Here is a 15562-nt window from a genome sequence, read left to right on the forward strand (position 1 = left end):
ACAAGCCCAGTCGACCCATTCGTTCATCATATGTCAGTCCAGCCATCCCGGGAATTAACCTGGTGAGCCTACGATGCACTCCCTCAATAGCAATAATGTCCTTCCTCAAATAAAAAATACTTAATGAGGGATTCTTTCGCTTCAATATGCCAACGTGTTTTGTTACTTTTTAACCAGTAGGTAAACACGCAGGAGATATTGAAATCTGTGCTGGAGATATTCAAATAACACGTGGAGGATAGAATCATTTGGACATGCCAAATAGCTGGATTTTCTTTTCAGTACTTCTATCAGTGATTTTGGTGTGTAATTCCAAATAGCAAATAAAGAGCAATGAAACTTTATTTTGCATAAAGGTAAAGAGGTTTGAAAAGTATGTGCTTTGACTTGTCTCTGTCACACAGCTCATTAAATGCTGGTGTATCAAGTGCGTTCAAGTGACATAGAAACATAGAAAATAGGTGCAGGAGTAGGCCATTCAGCCCTTTGAGCCTGCACCGCCATTCAACATGATCATGGCTGATCATCCAACTCAGTATCCTGTACCTGCCTTCTCTCCATACCCCCTGACCCCTTTAGCCACAAGGGCCACATCTAACTCCCTCTTAAATATAGCCAATGAACTGGCCTCAACTACCTTCTGTGGCAGAGAATTCCAGAGATTCACCACTCTCTGTGTAAAAAATGTTTTCCTCATCTCGGTCCTAAAAGATTTCCCCCTTATCCTTAAACTGTGACCCCTTGTTCTGGACTTCCCCAACATCGGGAACAATCTTCCTGCATCTAGCCTGTCCAACCCCTTAAGAATTTTCTACGTTTCTATAAGATCCCCCCTCAATCTTCTAAATTCTAACGTGTACAAGCCGAGTCTATCCAGTCTTTCTTCATATGAAAGTCCTGCCATCCCAGGAATCAGTCTGGTGAACCTTCTCTGTACTCCCTCTATGGCAAGAATGTCTTTCCTCAGATTAGGAGACCAAAGCTGTATGCAATACCATGGAGTGACCATGGAGATACATCAAGATTAATCAGATATAGAGTGATTAGGGTGATATAGGGTGATGTAGCGGTAGACTTGCCGCTTTACAGCAGCAGAGACCCAGATTCGATCCAGACTACCGTTGCTATCTGTACAAGTTTGTACGTTCTCCCCATGACCACGTGGGTTTCCTCCTGTAGTTCTGGTTTTCTCCCACATTCCAAAGACATTCAGGTTTATAGGTTAATGGCTATGGTAAGGATTGTAAATTGTCCCTCATGTGTGGGATGGTGCAGGTATACAGGGGGCGCTGGTGGGCGCGGACTTGGAGGGCCGAATGTTCTGTTTCTGCTGCGTATCTCAAACTAAAAATTAAATCCTAGCCTATTGTGTGATGTAAATTCTATTTTGCTTTTCATTGCTATGCTAGTTGTCATAAAGAGGTATATACACTATCCATATGTCTGCATCTTCTTTTTCCTTCAGACCTGCACGTTTCCACATGTTTATCAAAATTGCTATTTTCTTATTGAATCAGGTCAGATGACATCTCAAGATAAATACTCTTGAACCTCTACAGATGTAAAGTAGAGAACATATTGATTGGTTGCTTCAGAGCCTGGTTCGGCAACTCCAACACCCAGCTATGAAGGAGATTAAAAAAACGGTGGTGGACACTGCCCAGTCCTGTAGATCCCTTTGATCTGAAGGGTACTGACCTCCCCACCATCGAAGGCATCTACAGGAGCCGCTGCCTCAAAATGTCAGCCAATATCATCAGAGATCCACACCACCCTGGCCATGTTCTCATCTTGCTGCTACCATCAGAAGAAACATAGAAACATAGAAAATAGGTGCAGGAGTAGGCCATTCGGCCCTTCGAGCCTGCACCGCCATTCAATATGATCATCCAACTCAGTATCCCGTACCTGCCTTCTCTCCGGAAGGGACAAGAGTCTGAAAAACATGACCATCAGGTTCAAGAACAACTTCTTTCCAACAGCCATCAGGCTCTTGAACGCTACAGAAGACTAACCACAACTATGAACACTGGACCGACTTTAGTTGCACTAAGAAGGACTTTGGGGTTTTTTGCACTAGTATTAGGGTTATTAATTTATCGGACGTTTGTTTATTGTACATTATACATGTGGATCATGTTTACAGGCCTGTTAAGCTGCTGTACATAAGAATTTCATAGTTCTGATGTTGATACATATGACAATTAAACACATTGACTCTTGAGAGAGCAAATGTTGGGGCAACCATGATGGGATTTCAAATAAAATACCTCGGACTATCCTTGATTGGACTTTGCTGGCTTTACCTTGCACTAAACGTTATTCCCTTATCATGTATCTATAGACTGTAAATGGCTTGATTGTAATCATGTATTGTCTTTCCACTGACTGGATAGCACGCAACAAAATATTTTTACTGTACCTCAGTACACGTGACAATAAACAAAACTGTAATGAAAAATTAAAAAAAATAATTTGCTACCCAAATCACACATAACCATTTTTACCCGACCAAAATGTACATCTTTTGCACACTTAATTTTAAATAATCAAATTTATTTACAGCAGAAGACATCAGTGGCAAGAAAAGAAAATGTTTTCTGAAACAGTGATGCTTCATATTTTTGCCTATAAATAAACATACACAATAGAATACATGACACATAAACACTAGTTTTCCCAAATAAAGAGTTAAATCTCTTTGGTACTTCAGATGTGCATCCTGATAATATATAAGGTTAATTATTGCATAGCAAGGGAATTCTTAACCATTTGCTTACACAGGATCTAATACCTTTGTGGAAATATGGATATCCATAGGTCAACCTTCTTAATTATCTACATTTCTGACATTGTAAATATATTTCTTATGTATATGTCACAAGAGGAAAAGGCAAAAGCAAGTAATGACATTTAAAATATTTTTATAAATTAAAACGTATATATTTTCATGCTTTATTGAATTGACAATTTTGACCGATACATTGACAGCGGAACTTGTGAATTATCTCCATATATGTATAATAAAATACAATATTTTGTGCTTATCGAGAGATAACAATAAATATTTATGCGGAAATCAGTGCTAATTACTGTGCAGTTCGGAAGAGAATATATGTGATATTGGGTTTACATTGAATCCTAAGCTGCCAAAGAGGGAAAAGGTTTCCTTGACAGATTAGTGCTGAAAGGACTGTTCATTTCATGACCTCATTAATATTTAGCAGTAGACATGAATGTGAAATACCTTATACTTTTGTAAGTGAATTTGAAACTGCAGCCTAAACTGCATGCAGGATATTGTGATATAACTGACAGTATCCAAACATGTGGGATACACAGTAAGACAATTAGAAATTAAATAGTATTGTCTTTAATTTAGTGGCAAAAGACTTGAGCCAGACCGTCCAGGGTTCAAATTCACTGTAGAGATTTAGTGCATTATTTGTACTATGTTTTAATTGCAGAACTGAGCGAATGCTGCAATGTTTTTCACATCAGGCTGTGATGTAAACTCTCATCTGTCTTTGTAGGAATACATCCAAAAACAACTGCACTATTAACTAACCCTTGAAAAGCAAGGAGTTATTTTAGTGTCCTCGGGAACATCATTACTCAATCTTTAACAAATTATAATAACTCGTTTCCCATTAATACTACTGAGATCATGTTGCATATCATTCCTTGGCAAATTTCCACCCATTGTTACGAGGGCCAGTTATCTCACAAGAACAATATGAAGATCAAAGCTCGCTTTTGTTTTCTGTTGCATATTCCAACGTAGTATGATAAAGGCATTAGATTGTTTAGACACCATGAACTGCAGATATTGGTTTACCAGAAAGACACAGAGCGCTAGAGTAACTCAGCAGGTCAAGTAGCACCTCTGGAGAACATGGATAGGTGACGTTTTTGGTCGAGACCCTTCTTCAGACTGATTGGAGCAGGGGAGAGAAAGCTGGGAGAGAGATAGGGGGTGGAGCAAAGCCTGGGGAGTGAAAGGTGGATGCAGGTGAAAGGGGACTTTGATTGGACAAAGGCTTGAGATGAAAAGACAAAGAGTGTGAGATAGGGCAATAAGGATGGAAGAGGTGTGAAATGTGAAGTCAGAGGAAGGAATGTAGGTGGTTGAGGATGGAGTAAGTGGAAAGGGACAAATGGGCACAGGGAAGGGAGGGAAAATAGGGATTTGTTTGCCTAAAATTGGAAAATTAATTGTTCATACCTTTGGATTGATGGTTACTCAAATGGAATATGAGGTCAATTAACCTACAAACTTGTAAGTCTTTGTAGTGTGGGTGGAACATAGAGCACCTGGAGAAAACACACGTGGTCGCAGGGAGAAAATACAAACCCTGCAGACAGCATCCATAGTCAGGATTGAACCCGGGTCTCTGGCGCTATGAGGCAGCAGCTCTACTGCTGTGCTGCCCTGACTGAACGAGATTCAATTCTGTTCTGGAAGTTCAGTTTATTCTCTCAAATTGATTTGAGAGAATAAACTGAAGAATTTCATCTCAAGCGCAGCGCAAGGATCTTCAAAGAAATAAAGTTTTCTCTTGTCTGGTAGACCACTGGTCGGACAATCGCAGTGGGCATCAGTTACTGGAAGAGGAGTTTCAGACGGAATGTGAACTGAAGTGGGAATGTGGAGCGAAATGGGAAAAAAACCTGCTCAATAACAAACCGAGCCATCAACAGACTCTGAAACAGGAAAGTACAAAAGCACTTCAAAGCATCAAACACTGAACTAACAAGAAAATAGTATTCAAAATATATAATTTTAAGAATAGAAAACAAGTTATAAGTATCATATAAGGCTGAAGATAAGAAGCAAATTAACAATGAAAGAAGCTGATGGAATCAACTGTGACCCATGAGAGTTTGCTGCACTTGCTTAGCCCAAAAATGGCAGATCATACGGAACTTGGAATCTTTAGTACCAGCGGTATTTTTAGACACATGTCAATCTAAATTCTTCACGAAATGCAGGCTGCAGATGATGGAATATCGAAGAACTCTGTTTAGGAAATAACTGGAAATGCTGGTTTAAACCGAAGAGAGACACATAATGCTGGAGCAACTCAGCGGGACAGGCAGCATCTCTGGAGAGAAGGAATGGGTGACGTTTCGGGTCGAGACCCAGTAAGTTCCTTCAGCATTAATTTCTTCACTAGAGTGCTGCAATAATATTTTGCTTAACGAAAACTACCTGAACAGGGAAGGATTATAATTCTCTTTACAAAGTAGTTAGCAGATCATCTGATGTGCTGCATCAAATAAAAACTACATTTTGAACAAGTTTACCCCGGAGAAGTTTGACAAGTTGTGCCACTTAAATAAATATCTTAGATTCAAAATAACAAGGTCGGAAACCCTTCTACAGTTCAAGATGATACTGATATTTTGTAATCTACTAGACATTATTTTTGTGAGACCTGAACTAATAAAACAAAGGATTACAATATATAATTTGTTACCAGTAAGCACAGAGTACATAAATTTGCATATAGACATGGCAGTTTTGTCACGATTAAAGGATTGAATTCAGTTGGTCAGTTATAGAGATAATAAGAAATGATTGATTTAAGGCTGTTGTGTTGAATTGATGCATAGACCCTTTTTGTCTCTTCAATTCTTATAGCATTTTTGTCCCGTAAGAGTCAGAGGTTGATTTACACCAGGCAAGGCCTCAGCACTAAACCTTCCTCAATTGTTTGAGATGATGTGATTGAGAATTCGTAAGGCTCTGGAGGATAAAGAGTGAAAACAATGATATGACAAAGTGACAAGTCAGCTCACAGTCGTAGAGTGATACAGCGTGGAAACAGGCCCTTCGGCCCAACTTGCCCACACCGGCCAACATGCCCCATCTACACTAGTCCCGCCTGCCTGTGTTTGGTCCATATCCCTCGAAACCTGTCCGATCCATGTTCCCATCCAAATGTTACTAAAACATTCATGTGCAAATGATACTGTAAGCGGAGAAGTATATTGAAAACAGGAGCACGAATGGAACCACAGGTTTGTCCTTCTTTTCCCAGTGATCAGGAATTGGGAGAGTGTACAGGAGATTGCAAAAGTGCTTAAAATGAGTAATGCGATAACTTCAATGCGTTGGTTTTATGTCAAGACCCCAATTACATGGTGCTATGCATCTCAAGATCCTGAGGACATTTTGCCTCCCAAATTTGCCACACAGCAATAAAAAAAGAAACAGTTTGTTTTCAACACAAAGTCAATCCTTTTCTCGAGTATAGACAGAAAAAGCTGGAGTAGCCCAGCGGGACAGGCAGCATTTCTAGAGAGAAGGAAATGGGTGACGTTTTGGGTCAAGTCCCTTCTTCAGACTGATGTCAAGGGAGTGTGTTTTCCCTTTTCTTGAGTAATTGACTGGAAAGCAAAACCCTCTCGAGGATGGAAATGGGAAATAAAAACATAACTGGAAATTAAAAGCAGCATCGGAGTAACGATGCATTTGAACGAGGGAAGAAAAACAGCAAGCAGATAAATGAGTCCAAAAGTCTTAAAACAGACATTCCCGCTTTGGTTTTTCCATTTCGGAAAAAATGTGATCCTAATCTACGGAATAACTGAATCGAGCACTGGCTTGGAGAAAACGTATTGCAGATATACTCCAACAATTTGCATGGGTTACCATTGTATTTCACTGAAGAAAGATCGTGAAAATGTGACTGTTTACCGAACCGTCAAAAGCAGTAGGTGTTTGTAATTGCAGAGTAAGGTTTTCAAAAAAATATACATACATTCAGATATAAATCAATTGTCTCCTCGTGAAAGGAGACCTTGAAAAGGCACTAGTTCCTCAAATGAGGGCACAGCTACAGGACCACAGAGTAACATTCTTAGACAGAATACAATATAAATTGGGCCCTGAAGTGAAAAAAAAGAGATTTATATTACATATACGTTGCAAAGTAAATCCTCCATTTTCAAAAGCTCTGTGATCTTGCTTGCAAACATCTATTTAGGTTGAGCAGCATGAATCATTGCAACCATTGTTTGTTTCGATTTATAAAAAAATGTTTTGTTGACCAAAAAGGGTAAAAAAATATTTACAGCGTAGGAACACAAGCTTGTGCCGTAATGGGGATGTCAACGGTTATACGAACAAGTGCTTCAACTGGACGTCCGTTCATCCCCACGTTCACAGCAGAAGGTATTCTAACCATTGAACCATTGTTAACCATCTTGCCAGAGAGGAGAGAGTCCACCTTGTAACTATAATCAGCGGGCAGCTTTATAACATTAATATGCCATGGCTCCACTGTGCCTTTTCACCAGGTGATTGGTTCAAGCTCTATCGAGCTCTGCAGCGCAGTGTACACCATGGGCAGGTTTAAAGTGAGGAGAAGCACCCTTTCTGCTGCAGAGCTGTGGCCCTACTGTTTTACATTTTTCTCGCTGCTGTTCATGCTGACGGCATCCGTCGTCTTCTTCCGCAGGTTCTCGATCCAGCTGCTGCTGCTCAGCATGAACCTGCCGGTCAAGGCCGGCGACGGGTTATTGAAGCGCATGTTGCGTCCTGAAGTGATCAGCTCGCCAAAGCCTTCCTGGTGAGCGAAGGCGTAGCCCGACCTCCGCGAACTGGTGCGGTTCACTCGCCGCATGCGGTGCGTGGTCGGCCGTAGTTTCTTCCTTGCGCGTTGCATGTATCGCACCTGCAAATGATGCAAGGCACCACGATTAGAGTCATTGAAAGACACAGCATGGAAACTAGTCCATCGGCACACCGGGTCCACAACGACACATGATCTGTTCAAGAAGGAACTGTGCAGATGCTGGAAAATCGAAGGTAGACAAAAGTGCTGGAGAAACTCAGTGGGTGCGGCAGCATCTATGGCCATTTCCTTCGCTCCATAGATGCTGCGGCACCCGCTGAGTTTCTCCAGCACTTTAGTCTACCTACGACACGTGATCTTATGGAGGTGTACAAGATCATGAGGGGAATAGATCGGGTAGATGCACAAGCTGGAGCTACAGGGAGAAGTTGAGCAGATGGGGACTCTATTCCTTGGAGCTCAGGAGGATGAGGGGTGATCTTATAGAGGTGTACAAAATCATGAGGGGAATAGATCATGTAGACACACAGAGCCTCTTGCCAAGAGTAGTGGAATTGAGAACCAGAGAACATAGGTTTAAGGTGAGTGGGGGAAAGATTCAATAGGATTCTGAGGGGTAAATTTTTCACAACGATTTACAATGCTTTGTCAGACTAATTACTTTCTGCGCTGTGCTGCCTCGAACTATGTATCTGCCCTCCTAGTGGGGCGGCACGGTGGCGCAATGGTAGAGTTGCTGCCTTACAGCACCAGAAAACCGGGTTCGATCCCGACTACGGGTGCATTCTGTACAGTGTTTGTACGTTACCCCAGTTAATAGGCTTGGTAAAAATGTAAATTATCTCTGGTGTGAGTAGGATAATGTTAGTCTGAGGGGATCGCAGGTCAGAGCAGACTCGGTGGGCCGACGGCCCTGTTTCCGCGCTGCATCTAAACTAAACCAAGTCAAATCAAGAGTCAAGAGAGTTTATTGTCATGTGTCCCAGATAGGACAATGAAATTCTTGCCTTGCATCAGCACAACGAAATATAGTAGGCACAAACACAGAACATATCATATCAGTGTGTAAGAAAGAACTGCAAGATGCTGGTTTAAATCGAAGGTTGGCACAAAATGCTGGAGTAACTCAGCGGGTGAGGCAGCATCTCTTGAGAGGATGAATGGGCGATGTTTTTAGGGTCGACATGAAAGGTCGCCCAGTCCTTCTCTCCAGAGTTGCTGCCTCACCCGCTGAACTAGATCCATGCCCATATTCATTTAGGAGATTGAGAGGGGATCTTATAGAAACTTACAAAATTCTTAAGGGGTTGGACAGGCTAGATGCAGGAAGATTGTTCCCGATGTTGGGGAAGTCCAGGACAAGGGGTCACAGCTTAAGGATAAAGGGGAAATCCTTTAAAACCGAGATGAGAAGAACTTTTTTCACACAGAGAGTGGTGAATCTCTGGAACTCTCTGCCTCAGAGGGTAGTTGAGGCCAGTTCATTGGCTATATTTAAGAGAGATGTGGCCCTTGTGGCTAAGGGGATCAGGGGGTATGGAGAGAAGGCAGGTACGGGATACTGAGTTGGATGATCAGCCATGATCATATTGAATGGCGGTGCAGGCTCGAAGGGCCGAATGGCCTACTCCAGCACCTAATTTCTATGTTTCTATTCATGCTATTCAGGGAAATAAGTGTTTAAGAAGGAACTGCAGATGCTGTAAAATCGAAGGTACACAAAAAAGCTGGAGAAACTCAGCGGGTGCAGCAGCATCTGTGGAGCGAAGGAAATAGGCAACGTTTCGGGCCGAAACCCTTCATCAGAAACGTTGCCTATTTCCTTCGCTCCTCAGATGCTGCTGCACCCGCTGAGTTTCTCCAGCTTTTTTTGTGTACCTAAGGATGGAAAAAAGGTCAGTCAGAGTAAGTGGCAGTGAATAATCCAGACACCGATAAAAATCCAGCCAGAGTAAAGAACTGAGTGATACCTTGTCACTTAAGCTTGGTTTCAAATCCAATTTCAGGAACCTGAACACCACCACTGGAATGATGCACATCACCGTGGTTACGATTATAATCAGCCACACAGTGACATGGATCAGGGAATTCCGAGCATTTCCTACAGGCAAAAAGAGTGTTAAAATAAGTATCCAAAATGTTAACATAGAAACATAGTACATAGAAATTAGGTGCAGGAGTAGGCCATTCGGCCCTTCGAGCCTGCACCGCCATTCAATATGATGATAGCTGATCATCCAACTCAGTATCCCGTACCTGCCTTCTCTCCATACCCTCTGATCCCCTTAGCCACAAGGGCCACATCTAACTCCCTCTTAAATATAGCCAATGAACTGGCTTTGACTACCCTCTGTGGCAGAGAGTTCCAGAGATTCACCACTCTCTGTGTGTGATTCTGAACTTTGTCCGACACTTTTAATAAATGTGTAAGCACGTTCCTATTCCTTTGTGGCAAGTATCAAAATCTTAACGAGTTGCCTCAATACCAGAAAGAGTTCTGTAAAATATTGGCAGTGTGTAAATATTTTTCTTTGATATTTTTCAAAATGGACTGGTAAATGTATTTACATGGAACATAGTTCAGCCCACTATATCTGTGCTAAACTAATCTCCTCCACCCTACACATGATCCATATCCCTCCAATTCCCAGCCCATCCGTGTACCTATCTAAAAGCCTCTTAAATGCAACGACCGTATCTGGCCCCACCACCACCTCTGACAGTGTGTTCCAGCACCCACTGGGTTAAAAACCTGTCCCACATATTTAAACTTTGCCCATCTCCCCTTAAAGCTATGCCTCCTAGTCTTTGGCATCTCCACCCTGCTCTGACTTTCTACCCTATCTATGCCTCTCATAATTTTACATACTTTCATCACATCTCCTCTCAATTCAGGGGGCAGTTTCTTCCCAGCAGTCGTCAGGCAACCGAACCATCCTCTCAACAACTGGAGAGCTGTCCTGAGCTCCCATCGACCCTATTGGAGACACTCGGACTACCTTTAATCATTATTCCCTTTATCCTGTATCTGTACGCTGTGGATGGCTGTGATTGTAATCCTAGCCAATTGTTGCCTTTCTGCTGACCTGATAGCACGCAACTAAACTTTTTTGACTGTACCTCAGTACACGTGACAATAAATGAAACTAAACTGAAATGAAACTCCGGCATTCGTGATGGAACAATCTTAGTTTGTTGAACTCTCCTTTCAGCTAATACCCGCTAATTCAGGCAGCATTCCGGTAAACCTCTTCTGCACCCTATACAAAGCCTCCATATCCTTCTTATAAAGAAGAGACCAGACCTGCACACAATACTCCAAATGCCACCGAACCAAAGTCTTACAGAGCTGCATCATGACTTCCTCATTCTTAGACCAATTCCTGTTATTAGTGTTAAATTAATAATATGATCCAAACCAGCTCAAAACCATTGCAGCTTACAACCCAGCAGCATGAACGTTGATTTCTCTAATTTCAAGTTACTCCTTCACTCCTTTCCCCCCTTCACCACCCTAGTCATCCTACTAGTTCCACATCCTTGTATCCCTGTCATTAGAACATCTTCTCCAGCCAACAATGGGCCATTATGGACCCCACCCTTCCTGAGGTTATCTGTTGCCAGCCCTGGTTTGTTCTGGCCTTCTCTATCTTTCAGTCTGAAGAAGGGTTCCGATGCGAAACGTCACCTATTCCCTTTCCCCAGAGATGCTGCCTAACCCATTGAGTTACTCTGTCCATTGCAGCAGTAGGTGGGATTGTATTTATTCTCTAATCCAAAAGTATGCACAGGATGATGATGATGATTTAGGTATCATTATGATTGAAACATTAATGTATGCAAGTGGTGATAAAATATGCTTTGTAATGCCCCACCTAACTAATTACTTCCTGCGTTAATGTAGCGAAAGTTAAGGCTCAGGAGACTTACCAACAAACGGAAATTGGCCTGGAAATATCGAGAAGAGTCCGTTACTATGCATCGCAAACAAGATGGAAAAATAAACCATCACACTGCCCCATATGAAGAAGTGATTGACCGCTGTCCAATAGCTAGTATCAAGCCCAATCTGCGAAGAAAATCAGGAAAAAAAGCTTTTATAGTTTTAGTTCTAGAGAGACAGCACAGAAACAGGCCCTTCGGCCCACTGACTCCGCGCAGAACATCGATCACCCTATCCCACTTTCGCATCCACTCTCTACACACTAGGGGGGGGGGGGGGGGGGCAATTTTGCACATGGCCAATCAACCTGCAAACCAGCACGTCTTCGGGATGTGGGAGGCAACCAGAGCACCTGGAGGAAACCCACGCGGTCACAGGGAGAAGGTGGAAACTCCACACAGACAGCACCCGACGTCAGGATCGAACCGGGGTCTGTGAGGCAGCGGCACTACCAGCTGCGCCACCGTGCTGAACCTCTGCTGCCTCTTTTGAAGTTACAATTTTCATTCTCTTTGGTGGATGCCACTATTTGTCCTGCAGGTGGCATTATAGTCCACTGGTTGCACTGTGATATTTTAGAGTGAATAACATCCCATTATTATTGTCCATCCAAATCATATTGCCTCTATAACTCTAAAATAATTATACCTGCTCGGGTAGCTTGCCACCTAATGGTGCGAAGATTTGATTTCTCTACGTTTAGGTGACTCGCTGCAATCCCCTCCACCCCTCGTCTCCCTTCTCCTCCCTCTTCTTTCTAATCCCCCCTCTCCTCCTGAACGTCCCCATTTCTCCCCTTCTCCCAACCCTTCCATCCGTATTCCTGCCCTCCCGCTTCACAATTCACACCATTTCTATTCATATCCCACGACATTTTTTTTTCATCTTTGGCCATTGTCCAACAAACTGCCCACCCAAGAACCTCCCCCCCCCCCCCCCCCCCCCCCCCTACATCCATCTATCACTTGCCAGATGTTGTCCTGCCCTTCCTCTCTTCCAGCTTTCTCCAAACCCCACCACAATCAGCCTGAAGAAGGATCGTGACCTGAAACGTCACCTATCCATATTCCCCAGAGATGTCGCCTGATGTGCTGAGTTACTGCAGCGCTTTTTAAATATAATACAATACTGAATAAACTGCGATGCTTCTTATGATGTGCATTTAACTCCGCCAGGGAATAGGAAAGAGTGGAATTCTGCGAAAGGAACAGGCATATCAAGATGTGTGCAGGAAGGAACTGCAGATGCTGGTTTAATACCCAAGATAGACACAACATTCTGGAGTAACTCAGCGGGACAGGCAGCATCTCCGGAGAGAAGGAATGGGTGATGTTTTGTGTCAAGAAACTCTTTACAACCAAATAAATACTTTCAAGGAGAATTTGAAGTTGTAGTTCTCACTGAAGATGAGTTCCAATCTCAACCTTTGTCCATGTCCCCCAGAGATGTTACCCTATCTGTTGAGTGACTCCAGCACTTTGTGTTTTACTCACAGTTGTAATGCTGGAAGTACTAGCAGCTTTTTGCATATTTCAATGTTCTATAAACAGCAATGAGATACTGAGGTGCCATGGGTGGTGGTAGTGGAGGCAGATACAATAGTGCTCTTTAAGAAGCTTTTAGATAGGCACATGATAGGGAATGGAGGGATGTGGATTGCGTGCAGACAGAGGAGATCAGTTGTACTAGGCATCATGTTCGGCATGGGCATTGTGGGCTGAAGGGCCTGTTCCTGCGCTGTACTGTGTAACATTCTATGATGGAAAGGTTCAATTCTCACAAAGAGTGAAAGCAAATACATTCCACTTCCAAACATAAAGCTACTCACCTGCTTGTTTTAACAGCTCTGTCCCATTAATGTTAACCGCTTCATAACCATGTACCTATCAAGGATCTTTGACTCAAATCTGACTTGCTGAGAGAAAGCTTCCATCAGTTATCCCTTCTACTCTCAGATCAGTTAACCTCTCTGTACATATCATTTAACACCATCAAATAAAGTTACTAAGGGCTTCCTGTAATATATAATAACATTAATCTTCCAAAGCTGCAATTTGCAGCCAGAATGACCAAGGTCATTCATAATGCAACAAGCTTGTCATTAGAACCACTTTACAAACACATCTGGTCTTGAAGGTGGAGAAGAATTTCAATCTGTTGAATTGCATTTATGATTCAGTCTCAGAATTCAGTTTGCCTTCTCTCCTCCTGTGCCATAATTCGGATTTAATATGAAAACAGACACAGAAAGCTGGAGTAACTCAGTGGGTCCGGCAGCATCGCTGGAGAAAATAGGTGATGTTTCGGTTTGAGACGCTGGTTCAGACCTCGCCTGAAGAAGGGTCTCGACCCGAAATGTCACCTATTCCTTTTATCCAGGTGATGTTTAACCTGCTGAGCTACTCCAGCTTTTTGTGTCTATCTCCGGTTTAAACCTGCACCTGCAGTGCCATTTGAATTTTAATGACGTGACTTCCAAGGATTATAGATAAAGATTTAAACTACCTATGGTCCAAATACACTTCTTACAGACTGTGCACAGTGCAAATTAAAACAGAATAGTCTCTGATAATGACTAAATTACAAGCAAAATCTAAAAGCTGATAAATGCTGCACACAAGTGCCTTGTAGTTCTAATTAATTAGGGTGCAGAAAAGAACGTTCCCTGGATGAGATAGTATTAGTTATAGGGAGAGGTTGGACAAACCTGTATTGTTTTATTTGGAGTGTCAGGGGCTGAGGGGAGACCAGATAAAAATTGTGAGAGGCGTGGATAGGGTGGACAGTCAGAACCTGTTTCCAGGGTGAAAATTTCAAAGACTAGACTAGTTTAGTTTAATTTAGAGGTAAAGTGCAGAAACAGGTCCTTCATCCCACCCGAATCTGCGCCGGCCAGCGATCACCCCGTGCACTGGCACTATCCTACACACACTCGGGACAACTTATAATTTTTAACTAAGCCAATTAACCTACAAGCCTGCACGTCTTTGGAGTGTGGGAGGAAACCAGAGCACCCGGAGAAAACCAACGTGGTCACGCAGAGAATGTACAAACTCCATACAGACAGCAACCAGAGTCAGGGTCTCTGGCGCTGTAAGGCAGCAACTCTACCGCTGCGCCATCATGCCGCTCTTTTTGACAATTATTAAGTTCTGGTATGAAGGTTTTGCTTGCATTTATTACCTGTTCCTCGATGCCTTAAGAAGCTGATTTAGGGGCTTGGTGTTGCCGACCAGTGATCCCCACACACTAACACTATCCTACACACACTACGGACAATTTACAATTAACTTACAAGCCTGTACGTCTTTGGAATGTAGGGGGAATCCGGAGCTCCCAGAGAAAACCCACGCAGGTCAAAGGGAGAACGTACAAACTCTGTACAGACAGCACCCGTAGTCAGGATCAAACTCGGGTCACTGACACTGTAATGCCCCTGTCCCACTTAGGAAACCTGAACGGAAACCTCTGGAGACTTTGCGCCCCACCCAAGGTTTCCGTGCGGTTCCCGGAGGTTGCAGGTGGTTGCCGGAGGTTGCAGGTAGTGGAAGCAGGTAGGGAGACTGACAAAAACCTCCAGGAACTGCACGGAAACCTTGGATGGGGCGCAAAGTCTCCAGAGGTTTCCGTTCAGGTTTCCGAAGTGGGACAGGGGCATAAGGCAGCAACTCTACCGGTAGCTTTAAGCTTTAAGGTTAAGCTTAATATAACTTTAGGCGACAGGGGGAAAGTTCAAGGAGATATGCAGGGCAAGACCTTTACACAGAGAGTGGTGGGTGCCTGGTACACACGACCAGAGGTGGCATTGGAGGCTGTTACAACAAGGGCATTTAAGTGGTTTTAGATGGGCACATGGATACGTAGGGAATGGAGAGATATGGAATACATGCTTGCAGAAGAGATTAGTTTAACTTGGCGTCGTGTTTGGCATGGACTCAGTGGGCCCAAGGGCCTGTTCCTGTGCTGCACTGTTTTATGTTCTAATCAGGAATATCTGTTCAACTTTGAACGCCACAGTATTTAATCAATTGCACAA

The 15562-nt window shown here is 43.0% G+C and overlaps 1 protein-coding gene across 1 annotated transcript in view; it reads right to left on the minus strand.

The window, feature by feature from the left end:
• Positions 1–469: 469 nt before the first annotated feature.
• The window catches only part of atp8b4 (ATPase phospholipid transporting 8B4), a 146984-nt gene continuing 131891 nt past the window's right edge, over positions 470–15562 (minus strand). The window contains 3 exon segments of the mRNA XM_055661077.1: positions 470–7682; positions 9554–9684; positions 11514–11652. Coding sequence (XP_055517052.1) covers positions 7404–7682; positions 9554–9684; positions 11514–11652 — 549 coding nt within the window. The 3' untranslated portion in view covers positions 470–7403.

The sequence above is a fragment of the Leucoraja erinacea genome, chromosome 33 (genome assembly GCF_028641065.1).
Source record: "Leucoraja erinacea ecotype New England chromosome 33, Leri_hhj_1, whole genome shotgun sequence".
Classification (NCBI taxonomy): domain Eukaryota; kingdom Metazoa; phylum Chordata; class Chondrichthyes; order Rajiformes; family Rajidae; genus Leucoraja; species Leucoraja erinaceus.